The sequence below is a fragment of the Pipistrellus hanaki genome (genome assembly GCF_964339955.1).
Source record: "Pipistrellus hanaki genome assembly, chromosome: 3".
Taxonomy (NCBI): Eukaryota; Metazoa; Chordata; class Mammalia; order Chiroptera; family Vespertilionidae; genus Pipistrellus; species Pipistrellus hanaki.
The window spans coordinates 97717357-97737811 of record NC_140505.1 but is presented as its reverse complement, the minus strand read 5'-3'; the positions used below and the strand labels follow the sequence as shown (position 1 = coordinate 97737811).

Below are 20455 nucleotides of genomic sequence, written 5' to 3'. Positions count from 1 at the left end.
GTGCCAGGTGGGTACTGAAAATATTGGGGAATCACTTAATAAAGCATATGATTGTCTAACCACTATGCTGTGCACCTGAAACTAATACAAAATAATATTGAATGTCAACTGAAAATGAAAAAAAAACAACTTTTTTTAATGTACAGGCCATCAATAATGCTTAGTAGTCAGTCAGTCATTTCAGGTCCAGGAAAACAACTACTTTCTGTGTTGGGACAGTTTTTTTAAACTATCCAGAAGCAAAAGTTAAGCCCTGCTGCTGTGGCCTCTGCATCATGCATGACTGGACAGATTTCCTAGCTGCTCTCCCATCTTCTTAACTGCATTTTATCTGTGAAAATGCTGAAATGTTTGCCTAATGCTCTTCTCCTTGGTACCCGGAGTATGTGGAATATGCTAAAAGCATAGCTCCTACTTTTGCTCCTTCTGAAAACAGTACTAAAGTAGGGTTGGGGGCACATCTCTTTTGAAGTTATTTTACTATTAATGGTGTCTTTATTACAGATTTTTAGAAATAGATCATCTATGAAGTGTACCCCAATCAAGTTTTAAAAAAACATAACATTACCCACCACACCATACAAAAGTATGTGATCAGTCTACCTATGATGCAATATACATGACAGTGAAAACAGTATGCTTTTACTACTTTTCTCATCATGTCACCAAATGTTTGGTAGCAAAGGATGTGAGGGCTTGAGAGTTCATAATGCAAATACTATTTCTAAGTCATGACTAATTGAATATATGAAGATGTGAGTAAATGTAGGCATTAAAAAATAGCTTATGGTCTGATTTCAGGGTGAGAGTATGGACAACTTTAACTGGGGAGTACGCAGACGATCTCTGGACAGTCTGGACAAGTGTGACATGCAGCTTCTGGAGGAGCACCAGCTTTCAGGCAGTTCTCCCAGCCTAAACAAAATGAACCACGAGGACTCTGATGAATCTTCTGAGGAGGAGGACCTGGCCACCAGCCAAATCCTAGAGCACTCGGACCTCGTAAGTAAAGCCCTCCCACTATAGACACTGGCAGACTTGTTTTCGGAACTAAAGCAGTAGCAATTTCCAGTTGCAGTTAAAGAAACTTCCAGAGCTGCTAAACTAAAACGTGAACCATCATATGGTGTCAAACTGAATCTCAGTGGCCTCTTCTCGGTAAGTTGTACACGGAAGCAAATGCTGGGGTATTTGTTATACTATTAACAATCTCTGGATGCCATCAGATCTTTTAGGACCTAGATTTTCCTCAAATAACTTGGATTATTCTGAAACCTTTTAAAAATTCTTCAAATATCTGAAGTTTTAGGAACTATGACAGATAGACATTTTGATGTTGTTATCTATAAATGTGGGTACTTGTGTGTTAAGAGTGCTCTGCCATCACACCAGGTTGCTAGCTCCCATTTTTAAGTTCTAATAACAGTGAACTATGTACATTAAACAGGACCCATCAACCAACAACTAGCTTGCTCATACAGTGGTCTATACTCTTATGTAAAGAAGAATTAGAGTTTTTATGGAAACATCACACTGTGTTTTTCTTTCCTTTGCTTTGTCAACAGATCATGAATCTCTCCCCTTCTGAGGAGGTCACCCCTGTGGAATCATTCACATCAGCCTGTGAAGTGCCCCCCGCGGACTCTCATTCCTTTAGCACTAGAATGGCTAGCTTTGACTCTTCTTTGCCTGATATGAATAGTCTTCAGATTTCTGAGGTTTCCAAGGTGAAGAGATTTTGGCAATTATGATTATAATTTTCTTAAAGGAAAAGTCCTTCCAATTTTCTGAGAATTCTTAGTGGGTTGCAAGTAGAGGATCTACCTTCATCTTTTTCTTTCTTCCTTTTTTTATGTAATTGAGTTTGTGCACCTTAGCCTATGTTTTAAGTTGTTTTATCCTCCTAACTAGAGCAGCCACTTCTTGTTGGTTGTAAGAGATTTCATGGGTCTTCTAAAAATGAAACAGTCTGCATTTTCCATTCAGCATGAACACAGCTGATTAATTAATGGCAGAACAAACTGGTATACCTATGTCTGAGATCGCTGTGATTGGGAAACTTCTGTTTTTTTGTCATGACTTTTATAAAACAATGTGCTGCTGAAGTGTGGGTGTGTGCATGTATTGGAGGAAATTTTTTACTATGTAGGAACCAATTACACAATTTGTACATTGATTCAAGCCTCGCCTTTTGGCATACTATCAGAATTTTCAGTATTATGAACAAAACAGCTTCACCCAAACAGCCATAGCCAGGCTCTCTGAGGAGAAAAGTAAGTAATGAATACCATTTTCTTATTTAAATGGTCAGCTTAAAAGAAAAACATAACAATGTATATTTAATTTAAAACTTATTTATCAAAATTTCCAGAAAATATCCTCTCCATAAAACTAATCCCCACATTGTATTCATATATAGGGTATCCCCCCCAAAATGTACACACACTTTGAATAATTATAAAGGCAGTTTTTTAAAATACATTTCATTTTAAAAATTGATCTATAAGCTGTTAAAGTGTATATATATATATATATATATATATATATATATATATATATATATATATTTGTGGGACATTCTGTATATACTCTTCAGATTAGAATTTTGTTTTCTCATATTAGACATACCAAGATAACCTATTCTTGTTAAGAGAAAGTTGTCTTTATCTTAAGATTGGTCATAATAATGTTTGAAAATAAAAATTAAAAAAATTATAAAAGTACATTCTTCCTAATACTTCTAATGGAAAAAAAGTTATAATGGGGGAAAATATTCTGTATTCTTTTATGGCTCACTAAAAATAGATCTGAGATCTAGGAAAATATTACATACTTTAAACCAAGAACAACCAACCAAATTGCATCACCTAAAAATATTGAAGCTTAAAGAAAAGTTTTTTCTAAGATTGCCCCATTGCAAAAGGACTATATGATCAAGGATTCTTAGAGTTAGTAGAGCCATTTTTTAGCCAACAGGGGGCCAGAAAGAAAATGTATCTGAGATTAATACTCCAGAATTCTAAAATTAAGAAATTAAATTTCATGGAAAGTACATCACAAAATATGTGTGAAGTTATTAGCACTTGATATTTCTCATTCTTAGAATAGGCATTTTTCTATCTTTAATGCTAAGTTATATAGATTGCTCATGAAAAGCATTATCTAATATTTTTATGGACACACAGATATCATCTAATTCTATCAAGAAAAGATTGAGTTTAATTTCTGAAAAGCTATCTTTGTTTAACATAATCTGGTTTCTGCTATGTTTTATATATCTATGATGTTACAAAGAGAAAATAAAAGATATTTTTATAAAAACTCATGTGTCCCCTAATAGATTAAGTTTATGTACACTAATAACCCAGACCAGTCACCCATAGCCAGTCTCATTGGCACCACTCCAGTTTTAAAAAGCAGCAAGAAACAGATATGGATAAGCCTCCAAAATCTAATATATATGAGCAATTCTTTTAAAGACATGAGACATGCTAATTCCCTAACACATCTTTAAACACTCCTTTTAATTTCCCTATTAATCCTCATTAAAAATACTAAATTGGTGGAAAGATGTCTGTGATAATGTTCTAATTTATAGACATTTCTATTTTGCCCTGATTTTGTGTTTGTTTTAAGAAAACATGATTCACTGAAGCGTGTATGTGTAATTTCTCTTCTAGTCTGTAACCCAGTTGTCTTCCTTACTCTCATAAAGAAAAGTCAGTTCTACAGCTTTTTTTTTATTTTATTTTACTTGTTATGACTCCTCCTGCCCCTCCCTGATCCCAGTACTATCTGTCCTGCAGCCCTTTCATTTTGCTGCTCATTCTACATTGTATAGTAATGAGGAAACAACCCCTCATACATCAGTGGGTCTCAGAGGGTTTTCAGTGTGGAAAGGTCTGTCAGTGTGATCACTATGGAGCATTCATGCACACTGGATACATTTCTTGAACATCTACTATACTGTAACTGAGAGTTTTAAATTCTAATTTCCACAGGTGAGGAGTTCTGTGTTGGAAAGTTATATCTGGATAGGCTGGGGTTGTTCAATGGAAAGCATTCCAAATCCATTGATGGTATTTCTAACCCCAGCTCCAGCTCTACTGAGATCTACTGAGATACTAGGCAAGGCCTTTCTCACATGGGAAATAATTTCCTCATCAAATGTGGAGGTCAGAACAGGGGAACTGTGGTCTTTCCAATTTAGCCTCCATATTCCATAATCATAGTCAAATGTGGTAACCTCCCAAGAGCCTCTTTGAAAACCATTGTGAAGAATGAAAAGTAAAAAAAAAGAATAGTACTTCAGATAGTTCCTGAGTCTGCTTATAAAAATGATGACATTATAGCTAGAAAATAAATGCCCCCAACTTCTGTCCCTGTCAGGATTTCAGCCTCTTTTCCTTCAGTGGAACAGACTTTCCCACATATCTTATATATTGTGGGGTCTTTTCTCTCTTCATTTTCCAGGCTGAAGCTGTACAGGAGGAGGAGGAGACCACCATACATGAAGATGATCTTTCTACTTCCATCAATGAACTCCCAGCAACTTTTGAATGTAGTGATAGCTTTAGTCTGGATATGACTGAGGCAGAAGAAAAAAGCAATCAAGCCCTGGACCAGTTCACTCTGGCAAGGTAAAGAAGCCCTTGGCAGAAGTGTGTGGTGCCAGTATGCGTGGTGGCCTGTGGGAATGCACTTACTCTGACTCAAGTTGAATGTCATACTCACGCTGCAGGGACCTCCTAATGAAGGAGTCCAAACTGACACATAATCTAGAGGGCTCCTAGTGATTTGGAATCATCCATCTCCAGTAGGGCCTATGTGGAACCAAAAAGGTTCTTATAAAGCCACATAGTAACAAAAAGCCAATGAGACATGGTCTTTGTGAGCTTTGAAAATAAGCAAAATTGACAAGTCTCAGAAATGAGTTCTTTCCATTTTGAGTTGAAACACCAGAACAAGAGGCTCTTTATAAGCTAAATACCTACGCTTTTTCAAGCGGGTGGCTTCTAGCCTCTTATTTCTGAAACGAGTGAGATATAGTCAGCGAATACAAAGAGGAAAAAATTTAAAAAGGAATAGAGATATAAACCCTAATGTGGCATCTAGACTAAATCACAAGCTACAGGCTTACTTCAGGAGAAGAAAATCAGAACTCTAAAATCACTCCTCTGAACATTTAAAATAAGTAAAATCTTCTGATATGGTTAGACAAAGGGCCCCTGTTACATTGGGCAGTATCTCCTCACCAAAGAGCTTATAGCAATGACCAGAGGAAGATCTGCCTTTTAACCTTTGTTCATAATCTCTCCTTTCTTTGTTTCTCTCTGCGTTCCTCTTTCCTTTCCTCTTTCTGCTTTTCTTCTGAGTATTTATGCATTTGCCCTCGTTAAGGAAAAGGAAAAAGATTCAAAAATTTTGTTCTAATCTTTCACAATGAAAAATGCCAAGAACTGAAAGGGCACAGAAAAGCATGTTACTGTGTCTTGAGAGTGGCCATCTAGACACGTCAGAGAGAATTGCTGAAGGCTAAAAGAGGAACCAAGTCTGTAGAAAGGAATCAGAATTGGAAGAATCACAGAAATTCTAGAAGTGAAAATTCTATTTTCTGGAATCTTAAGAGACCTTTGATGAAAGCAAAATTCCCAGAGCATGCCTCAAGCAGAGGAATGGACAGAGTAGGACCCCTCATGAGGCTGACTCAGGAGTAGCACTTACACCACACTGTAAGGAAGGACATCACTTCTTGACACAGTCGTCATTTCTTCCAGCTTTGGAGAAGGTGACAGGAGAGACTCTCCCCCGCCCTCACCCTTCTTCTCGGCCATCCTTGCTGCGTTTCAGCCTGCAGCCTGTGATGATGCAGAAGAAGCCTGGCGCAGCCACATCAACCAGCTCATGTGCGACTCCGATGGCTCCTGTGCTGTGTACACGTTTCACGTGTTCTCTTCCTTGTTCAAGGTACCATGCTCACCTCTAGTAAAACAGTTGGGCTCTCTTGGGATAACAGATAACTTCTCATTTAAGAAGTGATTGCTTGGGATAACAGATAACTTCTCATTTAAGAAGTGATTGCTATTTAGTTCTGGGTTAACATATCTCTCTCTCTCTCTCTCTCTCTCTCTCTCTCTCTCTCTCTCTCTCTCTCTCCCCCTTCTCCCCCTCTCTCTCCCTCCCCCCCCCCGCCCGACTTCATCCTTTCTTCTTTTCAATCTTAATCTACTCAACCTTTTCACGCTGGTATTGTAAAGATCTTGGATAAGGACACATATGTAATACCTTAATCAATAAAGAAAAAAAAATGACAGGCTGCCATGATGTCCTGCTCACTTCTGATATTCTGGCCTTTATTGGTGCCATGAATCCCAGACTACCATGATATCAGGACCATAAAGTAAAATCTCCAAGCCTCTCCCCCATTTCTGCTTTCTCTAAGACCTCTCCTGCATCTTTTTTCTTCTTTATCTGTGTTTTTCCTTTCTTTGTATTTTATCCCAAGAATTCCTTAAACATGCTGCTGTGAACAATTGCTTATTTTCCTTTATTGATTCTAAATAGACTAGAGGCCCAGTGCATGAATTTCGTGCATGGGGGTGTGTCCCTTAGCCCAGCCTGCACCCTCTCTAATCTGGGACCCCTCAAGGGATGGTCGACTATCCATTTAGGCCTGATCCAGGTAGGAGCAGGCCTAAACAGGCAGTCAGACATCCCTCTCACAATCCAGGACTACTGGCTCCCAACTGCTTGCCTCCCTGCCTTCCTGATTGCCCCTAACTGCTTCTGCCTGTTAGCCTGATCACCCCCTAACCATTCCCCTACTAGCCTGATAGATGCCTAACTGCTCCCCTGCCAGCCCATTTGCCCCTAACTGCCCTTTCCATCAGGTCCAGTCACCCCCAACTTCCCTCCTCTGCCAGCCTGGTCACCCCTAATTGCTCTCTTCTGCAGGCTTGATCACCCCCAACTGCCCTTCCTTGTAGGCCTAGTGCCTCCCAACTGCCCTCCCCTGCTGGCCATCTTGTGGCAGCCATCTTGTGTGTTGGAGTGATGGTCAATTTGCATATTAGATGAGATGGAAGGTCATCACTTGAGTCTACTATGTGAACCATAGTCCATCTATTCTATATAATACCCTTTTACAAATTAGAGCCAATGTCCCTCCCACCAGGGGGTTGCAGTACCAGATGTGGCCAGCAGGGTGGAAGGCTGGATTTCGCACACACAGACACACACAGCTACATGTAAGCATCTCTTATGTGGGCACCTTCAGATTCAACTTGTTAGCTTCAAACACATTTAAAAATGACTCAACTACAGAGATGGCAAGAACTCAACTTCTGGTTGGTGCTTAAAAGTTTATTTTTATGCCTGCCCATCTCTGACTTGCAATATTTTATTTGTCTTACTCTGAACATTTACTCTCCAAATTTCATCAAATGTTGGCAGAGGTGGAGACAACCAAAGAAGAGAAAAGGTGCCTTGTTAGGAAGAAATTCAAAGGTCTTCAAGCATCATTGTAGTTAACTAGCCTTGTGTGCTGTGTTTAAAGCAGATATTGACTCAGCCATGAAGATGAGGTCATAGCTGAAGATTTACTGACATGGAAACTGGTTACCATATAGTTTAAAAGAAAACTGGTGAATATATATATATATATATATATATATATATATATTCACCAGTTTTCATATATATATATATATATATATATATATATATATATATAATACTGATCCTCTTTTAATGCCTAGAAAATAATGATTATATATTAGCATTTCATTATAGTTTATTTGGGATGATAAAATTATGGTTATCTTTTATTTTCTTCTTTTTACTTTATTTCAATTCCTATTTTCCTATAATGAAAATGCTTTTCTTGAATTATTTTCAGAAAAGCATTTTTCTTAACTTTGTTTTTAATAATGCATGAAACAGAACTGCCACTGATAATACAAGGAAAATGGAAAATAACTATGCAATTCCAACTTTGAATGGACATGAATAATTGATAAGTGGGGACATGAGTTAGAACTCAACTAAACATTATTAGATGTTGAGTTCTGCAGAGTATACAGAGACAGGGACGATGACTTGGTTACACTCAGGGATGAGCCCTCTAACCACTTTCTGAAAGAGCAATGGAAAAAAATAAGGAACTATATAAAAAGTAAAAAATGAATAAACTGGGATCATCTGCCTTAAATAATTTTAAATTCAAGAAGTTGTCATTTAGTTCATATAAAAGTAAAATCTGTTTTTCAGCCCAGAGGCTCTTTATATGACCCATTTTTGGTAAATTTTAGACAATGGTTACTCACTGAGTGTTATTTGTGCTGCTATCTCTCAAGTTTTTCAATTTACTTTCTGTGGAACCTATAAAAAGTTTAAGTAGACAAACTAAGATTGTGTCTGAGATTAAATGGGGACTATAAGAGCTGCCAGGCTTAAGACAGAAAACAATTGGCTGCTTAAAGATAAAAATTCCAGAAATACCCTAATATTAAACCAGATTGAAATTTCAGAACAAACTACCAGAAAGCTACCATTTGAGGTCAATTTCATTGTTAAGTGTTCAGAAGCAAAGTAATTTCTCATTTAGATTTTTAAATAATGGTGAATAATGCATATCTAAGTTTGGCTGTTGTAGTAACTTTATCTTATCATAGTTACTAGACTATTCATGCTCAATTTTATATTGTAGTTCTGAGCAATACTTTTCTCTTCACTTAGAGAAGTTGTCTCCTCTTGACCTTAACTATCCTCCAAATTACATGCAAATCCCTGATTCTTTGTCACGTCAGTGAGTAAAGCCTCCTTATGTCCCTTCTCCTATCCCCTGGGCAGGTAATGGTGTCTTTCTTTGGTGACCCAGTAGCTGGCATCTTCACTAGCATACAATATGTGCTCAGTAAATGTAAGAAGAATGTACAGAAATGTAACTTAATGGAAATCTTAAACATACAACTTCTGATTTAATGTCAATAAACCAACAAGCTGTTACATGAGCTGGGAGATGGGACCGGGCCCCTGCAGGTGGTACATTAGGTTTGGATTTCTTTTTCATCATTGTATTGATGAATCCCCATGGAATTTATCTGCAATAATAATAAAAATGTGTACTTCCTATTTTGGTTTTAATATTATATATAGTCTTAAGAACTTTCTTAACTACTACCAAATACCATGTGATTGAAGGCAATCACAGTATCAAAATGTGCTAGAATTGAAATACATTTCAGAAATGGAGTCTATTAATCTCCTGTCATGTCTTCATCATGTCTGTTTACTACTTTCCAACATTTTTCTGTATATATGAACACCACCTTTTCCTATATTTCAGTGGATTATGGAGGGCATAGAGGAAGTAATTGAAAAAATAATTTGTTTTTAAAAGCAAGGGAATGTCTTGGTGTGGTCTTCTTTGGATTCCTTTTGTTTGGGGTTCTCTGCACTTCCTGAACCTGTAAGTCTATTTCTTTCACCAGGTGGGGAAAGTTTTCTGTCATTATTTATTCTATTAGGTTTTCAATATTTTGCTCTCTCTCTTCTTCTGGCACCCCTATAATTCAAATGTTGGTATGCTTGAAGTTGTCCTGGAGGCTCCTTACACTATCTTCAGATTTTTGGGTTCTTTGTTTTTGTTTTTGTTTTTCTAGTTGGGTGTTTTTTGCTTCCTCATATTTCAAATCTTTGGTTTGATTCTTGGGGTCCTCTAGTCTACTATTGGATTTCTGTGTATTATTCTTTATTTCAGACAGTGTATGCTTAATTTATGACTGGTCCTTTTTTTATTATTCTTATTAAGATCCTTGAAGGTCTCACTAAGTTCCTCTGTGGTTTCTAGAAGATTCTTGAGTAACCTTATAACTGTGGTTTTGAACTTTATATCCAAGAGTTTGCTTTCCTCTATTTCTTTCATTCATGACATGTTTCTTTTTCTCTGCATTTTGGCTGCTTCCCTGTGTTGATGGAGTGGCTTTGTGTGGTAGGTGTCCTATAGGGCCAACCTCCCCAATTACCTTAGGTGGACACTCTTGGTGTACCCCTTTGTGGGCTGGGTGCATAGTCTTGTTGTAGTTAAGCCTTGATTGCTGTTGGTACACTGGGAGGAATTGACCTCCAGGCCAATTGGCTGTGAGGACCCACTGTGTCTATAATGGAAGAACTACTGTGCTGGGAACACCCTTATGGAGCAGAATTTGCTTCAATGGTGCTTTGGTGCTCATTGAGTCTGCCTCTTGAGTGTGTCCCTTATGTATGTGAGGAGTTGAAATCTGGTGTCATCTCACACTGACCACTAGGTACAGTGGCTCCTGGATCTCCAAGAATGTGCAAGTCAGCTACTGTCTGAGACCACCCAGCAGGAGCTACAGCAAGATCTGCAGATTTCTCCTCTTTGTTTGGGGTTTGGAAGTTTTGGTGCTCTTTGTCCCAGCTGCAATTTGTAGGTTAAGCTGCGAAAGGGCAGGTCATTCATGCAAAAGCTGCTGTGCACAGTTTGGGTGGGTTTGTAAATTGGTGGGGCAGGGTCTCAGGGACCCACAAGGATGTAGCAAATATCTATGGCTGCCAGTCAGCCATCTCTGCATCTCCACATTTCCACGTCCCGGCGTAGTAAACAATGATTCCTGCGAGCACCTCTCTGCTTTTCCTCTGCACCTGCTACCCAGTCTCAATGAGCTTTTTTCTTTCTTTCTAGTTGTAGAACTTTACTCAGCCAGCTTTCCCATGGTTCTGGGTGATAGTTATTTTGTATTTAGTTGTAGTTTTGGTGTGGTTGTGAGAGGCAGCATGTACAGGTGTATACCTATGCCGCCATCTTCGTTTCCCAACTTCACCTCTCTTAACCTCAGTTTCATCACCTGGTTGTGAGGACTAATAAGTTCATGAAGACAGTGCTATAGAACAGAGTTAGGCACTTAATCAAACACACTCCCAGGGGAGATATTACTCTAGGTCCCAGGTAGCATTTACTTCTTCCTGCTCCAGAAGCTTTAATGGCACTATGTCAGCTTTGTCTCAGGGAGATGTGACACTGGAAAACAGAAAGGAGTTTCAGTTTGTAACTTGTCTCACCCACCCTGACTAAGTCCTCTGATCTGATAGACACGTGAGGAGGACTCAGCTGCTGATCAACACTGGCTACCAGCACAAAGGAAAAACACATTTATTGGAATGACTCTATGAGCATCTACATGTTGGGAAGTGACATTTTAGGAAGAATCTTTGTCCATACTGGATCATTATTTACTTCACACAAATTTTCACTCTACCTAGGCTTATTTGACATTTTTATCATTTTTTAAAAAAATTCTAATCCATAAGTTAAACCTTTACAAATAATAACTACTTTGCCTTTCAGAATATTCAAAAAAGGTTCTGCTTTCTAACCTGTGATGCGGCCAGTTACCTTGGAGACAACCTCAGGGGGATCGGGTCCAAGTTTGTCAGCTCCTCCCAGATGCTCACTTCATGTTCTGAGTGCCCCACACTTTTCGTGGATGCTGAGACTGTGAGTTTCCCAGTCCTTCTCTGGAGGCGAATGAACTGTCCAGATTCTGGTGTGAATGACAAAGGGGTTCGTTTGTGTTGTGGTTTGTCTGAGTGACACTTTCATTGTTTCTGAGCAGCAATCAGTTATGGTGTGAATCCCAAAGGCTTGAGTGGGCACAGTAATGAAGATGCAGTGCCAGCCCAAATCAAGGCAAATAATTTCAGATAATCAAAAGAAAGCTCTTTTCCCATTAAGATACCAACAGCATATTTCACAGACCTAGAATGAACTTTCCAAAAATTCATCTGGAATAAAAAAGACGCGAATAGCTCAGCAATCTTGAGAAAGAAGAACAAAGTAGGTGGGATCTCAATACCAGATATTAAGTTGTATTACAAAGCCATTGTTCTCAAAACAGCCTGGTACTGGCACAAGATCAGACATATAGATCAATAGAATAGAAAAGAGAACCCAGAAATTGACCCAAGCCACTATGCTCAATTAATATTTGGCAAAGGAGACATGAACATACAATGGAGTCAAAACAGTCTCTTCAATAAATGGTGCTGGGAAAATTGGACAGATACATGAAAAAAAATGAAACTAGACCACCAACTTACACCATACACAAAAATAAACTCAAAATGGATAAAGGACTTAAACATAAGGCAGGAAACCATAAAAATACTAGAGGAATTCTCAGGCAGCAAAATCTCAGACATATGCCAAAGCAATTTCTACACTGATACTGCTCCTAAAGCAATGGAAATTAAAGAGAAAATAAACAAATGGAACTACATTAAAATAAAAAGCTTTTTCACAGCAAAAGAAACCATCAACAAAACAAGAAGGCACACTGCATGGGAGAACATATTTGGCATTGTTATAATTGATAAAGGTATAATCCCTAACATTTACAGGGAACTTATACAACTTAACAAAAGGAAGATAAACTACCCAATCAAAAAATGGGCAACAGACCTAAATAGATACTTTTCAAAAGAAGACAGAAAAAAGGCCAAGAGACATGAAAACATGCTCAAAGTCACTAATCAAATGCAAATCAAAATGACAATGCAATACCATCTCACACCTGTCATACTGGCTATCATCAACAAATCAACAAACTACAAGTGCTGGAGAGGATGCAGAGAAAAAGGAACCCTCATGCACTGCTGGCGGGAATGCAGACTGATGTAGCCAGTATGGAGTTTCCTCAAAAAATTAAAAATGAAACTCTCATTTGACCCAGTGATCCCACTTCTAGGAATATATCCCAAGGAACTAGAAATATCAATTAGAAGGATATATGCACCCCTATGTTCATAGCAGCACAATTTATAATAACTAAGATATGGAAATAGCCTAAGTGCCCATCAGCAGATGAGTGGATTAAAAACCTGTGGTACATCATCTACACAATGGAATAATATGCTGCAGTAAAAAAAGAAGGAGTTCTTACAATTTGCAACAGCATGGATAGAACTGGAGAGCATTATGCTATGCGAAATAAGCCAGTCAGAGAAAGATAAATATTACATGATCTGGCTCATTTATGAAATATAATGAACAACATAAACTGATGAACAAAAACAGATCCAGAGACAGAGAAACATTGATCAGACCATCAAACCTCAGAGGGAAGGTAGGGGAGGGGGAGGGTAAGGGGAAAAGATCAACCAAAGGACTTGTATGCATGCTTATAAGCCTAACCAATGAACACTGACAACAGGGGCGTGAGGGCATGAGTGAGTGGGGGAAGGGGATATGGGAGTTATAGGGGTATAAAGACACATATGTAACACCTTAATCAATAAAGAAATTTTAAAAAGGAAAAGAAGAAAACAAAGCCCCAGGTCAGAGGAATGGTGGCATGAGAGAACCCCTTGGCCATTCCCCCTGAAATTTCAACAAGTAAACCAACTATAATTCAACAAAGAATTATCTGCTCAATACAGAGGCATGCCTGAGAGACCGGTGCATTGAAACATCTAAAAGTGGACAACTGGGAATAAGCAGGGAAACGAGAAGGGAAGAAATCTCTGATGGCCCACAGATGCAGCCTTGGGGCTGGGAGCTCACAGCTCATCCTGAAGAGTGAAGGAAGCCAGTGAGAGCAGGCACTTACTTCAGCTAGGAGGAACAGAGAGCTACAGCGGGAAGTCCAGCAAGGCAAGCTATAAATGGATTAAAGAGTGACTGAGGCAGCAGATGCCTGACAAATCATTGGGTTTGCCATGTGTCTTTCCACTGTCAGTCTGGGAAGAGTTGTTTCAGACAAAAAAAAAACAACAAAAAAACAAAACAAAAAAAAACACAGAACCAGAGAGCCCTGCCACCACTCTTATTACCAAAACTTGCCTCCCATTGTCCTTGGAATTGGGTCAAGGAGCATATTTTCTGTAAACCAAGAACTATTTCAGTACAAGGACTATTTCCCTCTGTGACTAATCTCCAGGTGGAGTGCTTGGGTTGGGACCCCCACAGAGGTCAGGGGTCACCATAATGGTGAAGGCAAAGTAAAACCTATCCCCAAGCAGCACTGCTGTATTATCTTATGGAAGCCATGGGGGTCAGGACTGGGACATCATAGAGGTAAAAAAAAAAAAAAAAGAAAAAAAAAAGAAAAAAAAAAAATATCTTGCAATTAAGCACAATTTACTGGAAAATGATTACAGAGATATATGCAGAGGTAAAGGAGAATAGCAAATACCATTAACAACTACAGTAATGAAAATAATCAGAAAGAAAAGAAAAAATCCCCAGAAAGCAAGCTAGAACACATGGAAATATGTGATATAAATGACTGAGATTTCAAAATTGCAGTTCTGAAAATATTCAACAAGATATAAGAAAACAAATCAATGAACAAAATGAGTACTGAGGGGATTGAAACTTAAAAAAAAAGAACCAATTAGAAATCCTGAACTAAAGCATACAATTAAGGAGATTAAGAGTGAACTACTGAGCATAGAAAACAGAGCCAAGCAAGTGGAGGAAAGAATTAGTGATATTAAACATATCGAGAAATGAAATGACAAAGAGGGCCGAAACCGGTTTGGCTCAGTGGTAGAGCGTCGGCCTGCGGACTGAAAGGTCCCGGGTTCGATTCTGGTCAAGGGCACGTACCTTGGTTGCAGCACATCCCCGGTAGGGGGTGTGCAAGAGGCAGCTGGTCGATGTTTCTCTCTCATTGATGTTTCTAACTCTCTATCCCTCTCCCTTTCTCTCTGTATAAAATCAATAAAATATATTTTTTAAAAAAAAAAGAAATGACAAAGAGGGAAGAAGAAAGAGACATGAGCATAGAGAAAAATAAAAGAGCTCTAAGAGGACCATTTGACTCTATCAGAAAAAAGCAATATGAGAATAATAGGCATTCCTGAGGAGGAAGAAAAAGGAGGACCAAGGAACAGAGAGTCTATTCAAACAAATGGTGGATGGAAACTTTCCAAACCTATGGAAAGAACTAAATCCTCAAGTCCAAGAGGGAAACAGAACACGTAGATACCTCAATCCAAAGAGGCCCTCTCCAATTTGTATTAAAACTATCAAAAATTAATGACAGAGAAAAAATTCTCAAAGCATCCAAAAAAGGAAGTGACCTACAAATGAACACCCATCAGAATTTCATCCCACTTCTCAGCAGATACTCTACAAGACAGAAGATAGTGGAACCAAATATTGAAATGTCTAAAAGAGAGAAATGAACAACCATGAATAATATATACAGTAAAATTATCCCTTAAATATGAAGAAGAAATAAGGTGCCCCCAAACATACAGAAGCTGAGGGATTTTACCACCAGAACACCTCCATTGCAGAATTACTCAAGGGAATTATTCTACTTAAAACACAGAACAGCCCTGACCAGTTTGGCTCAGTGGATAAAGCGTCAGCCTGCGGACTCAAGCGTCCCGGGTTTGATTCCGGTCAAGGGCATGTACCTCTGTTGTGGGCACATCCCCGGTAGGGGGTGTGGAGGAGGCAGCTGATGGATGTTTCTCTCTCATCAGTGTTTCTAACTCTCTATTCCTCTCCCTTCCTCTCTGTAAAGAATCAATAAAATATATATTTTAAAAAAACATAACACTACAAGTAAGGTCATCAAAAAACCTGCAACATAAACAGGAATAATTTGCAACAACGAGAACATGAAAGAAGAGGGGGTTATGTTCTGAACTGCCAAAGATCAGATACATTCAAAAGGGAAAACACTATAGTATATATGTAACTTTATTTTTTGTGAAACTAATGATAGCCACACACAAAATCCCCAAACCAAGACATACAGCTTTAAAAAAAGAGAAAGCAAAGGAAAGAAGTATAGAATACCACCAAACAAAATCAACACACAGAAACACAAAGGAAAACCAATGGAGGCACAGAACTAGCAGAAAACAACATATAAAATGGCTATAGGAAATTTTCATCAATAATTACTCTAAATGTAAAAAGGTTGAATTCACCAATAAAGAGGCACAGAACCAAAACTGGTTTGGCTCGGGGGATAGAGTGTCAGCCTGCGGACTCAAGGGTCCCAGGTTCGATTCCGGTCAAGGGCATGTACCTTGATTGCAGGCACATCCCCAGTAGGGGGTGTGCAGGAGGCAGTGATTGATGTTTCTCTCTCATCCATGTTTCTAACTCTCTATCTCTTTCCCTTCCACTCTGTAAAAAATCAATAAAATATATTTTAAAATAAAAAAGAGGCACAGGGTAGCAAAGTGGATCAAAAAACAAAACCCAACCTACCTGCTGTCTATGTAAGACACATCTAAGCTGCAAAGACAAAGGCATATTCAGTTAAAGGGTGAAATTTTCTAAGCAAATAACATCCTCAGAAAAGCAGATGTAGCCATAGTTATATCATACAAAATATAATTAAAGATATCAAGAGACAAAAGTGAACACTTTATAATGATAAAGGGAACACTACATCAAGAAACATAACACTTCTTATATGTACCCAACCAGGGAACACCAAATATATAAAACCACGACTCACAAAACTAAAGGGAGGAACAGATCATAACACAATCATAGTTGGAGATCTAGACAGTTCCAGACAGATCAGCAAAACAGAGAATAAATAAAGAAATATTAGCCTTAAATGAAACACTGGACCAAGGGAACATAATTAACATTTACTGAACCTTTATCCCCATCATCAGAGTATACATTCTTCTCTAGTGCACATGGAACATTCTCAAAGATGGACGTACATCTTTGGTGAATATAATGCAAAAATCCTAAACAAAATACTAGCAAATTGAATACAATAAGCACATCTAAAAAATAAGCATCACAATCAAGTGGGGTTTATTCCAGGAGCACAAGGATGGTTCAACATATGCAAATCAATCAACATAATACACCACATTAACAAAAGAAAGGACAAAAAACATATAGTCTTATCAATAGATACAGAAAAAAGCATTTGATAAAATAAACATTTATTTATGATTAAAACACTCCATAAAATAAGAATAGAAGAAAGCACCACAACATAATAAAAGCCATATTTGATAAACCCACAGCTAATATCATACTCAATGGTAGAAAACTGGAAGTTTTTCCTCTAAGATCAGGAACAAAACCAGGAGGTCCACTCTCACCACTCTTATTCAACACAGTGCTGGAAGTCCTAGCCAGAGCAATAAGGCAAGAAAAAGAAAGAAAAGGCATCCAAATAGGGAAGGAAGAAGTCAAACTGCCACTTTTTGTGGATATGATTCTATATATGGAAAGCCCGAAAGACTCCACCAAAAATAAACTATTAGAAAAATAAACAAAAGCAGTTAAGTTGCAGGATACAAAGTCAATGTGCAAAAATCCATTGCCATCCACAATAAAATATGAAAAGAGATGAAAAAAATACCTTTTGCAATTGCAACCAAAAGAATAAAATAATTAGAGATAAACTTCACAAAGAACATAAAGACCCATATTACAAAGCATTATTAAAAGAGATTGAAAAAGACACAACAAAATGGAAAAAATATCCCATGTTCATGGATTGAAAGAGTCAACATAGTTAAAATGGCCATATTACCCAAAGCAAAATATATATTTAATGCTATTTACATCTATATCCCTATGTCATTTTTAAAAGAAATGAAATGAGAAATCATCAGATTTGTATGAAACCACAAAAGAACTCAAATAACCAAAGGAATCCTGAATATGGTGAGTCATCATGTCAACCAATGACGCCACAATAAATAAATAAGTAAATAATAGTTCCACCTTTCTCCAATGACTCTGACTTTGACAGCTATGAATATGGTGAGTGATCCCTCCAGAGCTGACCTAGCCTATCCCCACAATGCTAGGTTGCCCAGCCAGATGGGTCTACAGAGGCAGCATGTCATTATTTTCCTTATATCCAATCCTCAACAAGATGCTAACTACCCTCTGGATTCATTCATCCAGCCCAAGCAGCAAGGGATGAGTTTAAAGTGTGGTTAACTCTAACCCTGAAAGACTGGTAGGTCTTTGGGGTTGGGGGGTATTACCTTCTTGTACAACCCCCATGCATATCACAGGACCATCTTGTATGCTGGGTAATTACTGGTGTTTAGAACCAATGAGGATGTGTTTTAATTATGAAAGTCTCTGAGGAGTCAATATTTCTAAGAATTTGATTGGTGGTTGACTGTCTTGCAGCAAGGCATACAATCTAAAAAATCATCCCATCTTAATAACTCAAAGTACACATTAAACACAAAATCACTTTGAAAGGCTATTTACTAGTAGAGTTCTGTATTCATGCTACTTGGCAAATTACTGGATGAAGATACTAATGTTCATGTGTAAAATGTACAGTGTATCTTAATGTGGGCTTCTGTGCAATACTTGCTAAGATTTCTCTGTCTATATTAATATGGGAAAAATGGATATTTCCACATTGAATTTGAATTCGTAAGATAATATTCAATTGCAATTGCAGCAAAATTACAAATTGCACAACTTACTAAATATACTTCTCTTTTCTTTTTCTTAAAAGTGTTTTAATTGAATTCTTTTAGAGAGAAAGGAAGGGAGGGGGATAAAGAGATAGAAACATCAATGAAAGAGAAACATCAATCGGCTGCCTCCTGCACACCCCCTACTGGGGATCAAACCCACAACCCAGGCATGTGCCCCGACCACGTATCAAATCAGAGACCTCTTGGTTTATGGGTTGACACTCAACCACTAAGGTAGATCAGCTGGGCCATATGCCTCTCTTTCACTATCTATATAGTCATGACTTGTCCAGGTATATCTCTAGGTGTTTTAATACAAATTATTTTTCTGTCTTTAGCTCCTTTCTTGTGGACTTCTGGACAAGCTCAAGTTCAGTGTTTTAGAACTGCAAGAATATCTGGACACCTACAACAACAGAAAAGAGGCCACTCTCTCAGTAAGTGTTGTGTTTACATTCCATTAAAACCCAATGAACTAGCCACAGTGAGCTTCTGGGAGGGGTTGGCATTAACCTACGGGAGCTACTTTGGGGAGAAGACCAACTTCATCTATTCCTCTGCTAGGGATTAAAATTCCAATTCAGTGGTGGTAAAACTCTCAATATTGTGGATTATATAAAACTAGAGGCGTGGTGCATGAATTTCATGGAGGGGGGTGGGGGGAGTGGGGAGTGACGGGAATGTGTGTATCCCTAAGCCCTGCCTGCACCTTCTCCAATCTGGGATCCCTCTCACAATCTAGGACTGCTGGCTCCCAAAAGCTCACCTCCCTGCCAGCCTGGTTGCCCCTAATTGTCTTCCCCTACAGGCCTGTTCACCCCTAACTGCCCTCACCTGCCAGCCTAGTCACCCCTAACTGATCTCCCCTGCTGGTGTGATCCCTCCCAACTGCCCTCCCTTGCTGGCCTGATGGCCCACAACTGCCCTCCCCTGCTGGCCATCTTGTAGCAGCCATCTGTGTCCACATGGAGGTGGCCATCATGTGTGTTGGAGTGGTGATTAATTTGCATACTACCTCTTTATTATATAGGATGATATCTACAAGGTTTCAGTTTTCAATTTTAGCCCCATGATTTCTCTACCAAGTAATTAGGGAAAGTAGGTATCTGCTTAAGATGTCACTTTATCAATGTTATAACTTTTCTCTAAGATTTTAAATTGTTAATTGCTTCCTTCCAGTGTTAGTCTTGCCCAACACTAGTTGAGATGGATTTCATGGCTCTCCTCCTCTTGGCCACTCTTAGGACCTGTTTCTCCGCAGCTTGTCGTGGCTTCTCTCTTGCTCTTCACTCTTTTCTTCTAGATTATAAATTTAAATCTAGCTTGTTAAATTATAGAGAAGAAGTAATCTGAAAACCATACATGCTCACCCTTTGATTTCTGACAAATAATTGTGTAATATCTATGAAGCATCCTATGATATGCCAGGCATGAACATGAATTTTGAAGTCAGATGAACTTGGCTTCCAATCACTGCTCAGCCACATGAGGGTTAGGAGCTTTTGATAAATTGCTGACCTTCCCTCATCTCAGATTAATCATCTATAAGACAGTAATAATAATTAATGTATAGAATCTTTATAAGAATATAATAGTCTTGCCCTGACCAGTTTGGCTCAATGGCTAGACCGTCGGCCTGTGGACTGAAATGTCCCATGTTTGATTCCGGTCAAGGGCATGTACCTGGGTTGCAGGCACATCCCCAGTAGGATGTGTGCAGGAGGCAGCTGATCAATGTTTCTCTCTCATCAATGTTTCTAACTCTCTATTTCTCTACCTTCCTCTCTGTAGATAATCAATAAAATATATTTTTAAAATAATAATAATAGTCTTAAACAGTCATAGAAGGTATCATTTCCTAAATTTGTTCTGTGTCCAGCAACCTAAGAGTTAAATCTCTTAAATTAAATAATTTAATGCTCATAACTACCCTCTGACTTTCTATCATTATCCTCTCTTGTTAGGAGTGAGAATGGTATTATAA

General features: G+C 38.4%; 1 protein-coding gene across 9 annotated transcripts in view; it reads left to right on the top strand.

The window, feature by feature from the left end:
- The window catches only part of FRY (FRY microtubule binding protein), a 476275-nt gene that overhangs the window by 428967 nt on the left and 26853 nt on the right, over positions 1 to 20455 (top strand). For 8 of the 9 annotated variants that reach the window (XM_084878512.1, XM_084878510.1, XM_084878505.1 and 5 more), the window contains 6 exons: positions 802 to 1002; positions 1566 to 1727; positions 4474 to 4640; positions 5778 to 5967; positions 11369 to 11518; positions 18810 to 18908. In XM_084878512.1, the coding sequence (XP_084734638.1) occupies positions 802 to 1002; positions 1566 to 1727; positions 4474 to 4640; positions 5778 to 5967; positions 11369 to 11518; positions 18810 to 18908 (969 nt within the window). The remainder of the gene's footprint in view (positions 1 to 801; positions 1003 to 1565; positions 1728 to 4473; positions 4641 to 5777; positions 5968 to 11368; positions 11519 to 18809; positions 18909 to 20455) is intronic. The other variant, XM_084878508.1, reaches the window with a different exon arrangement.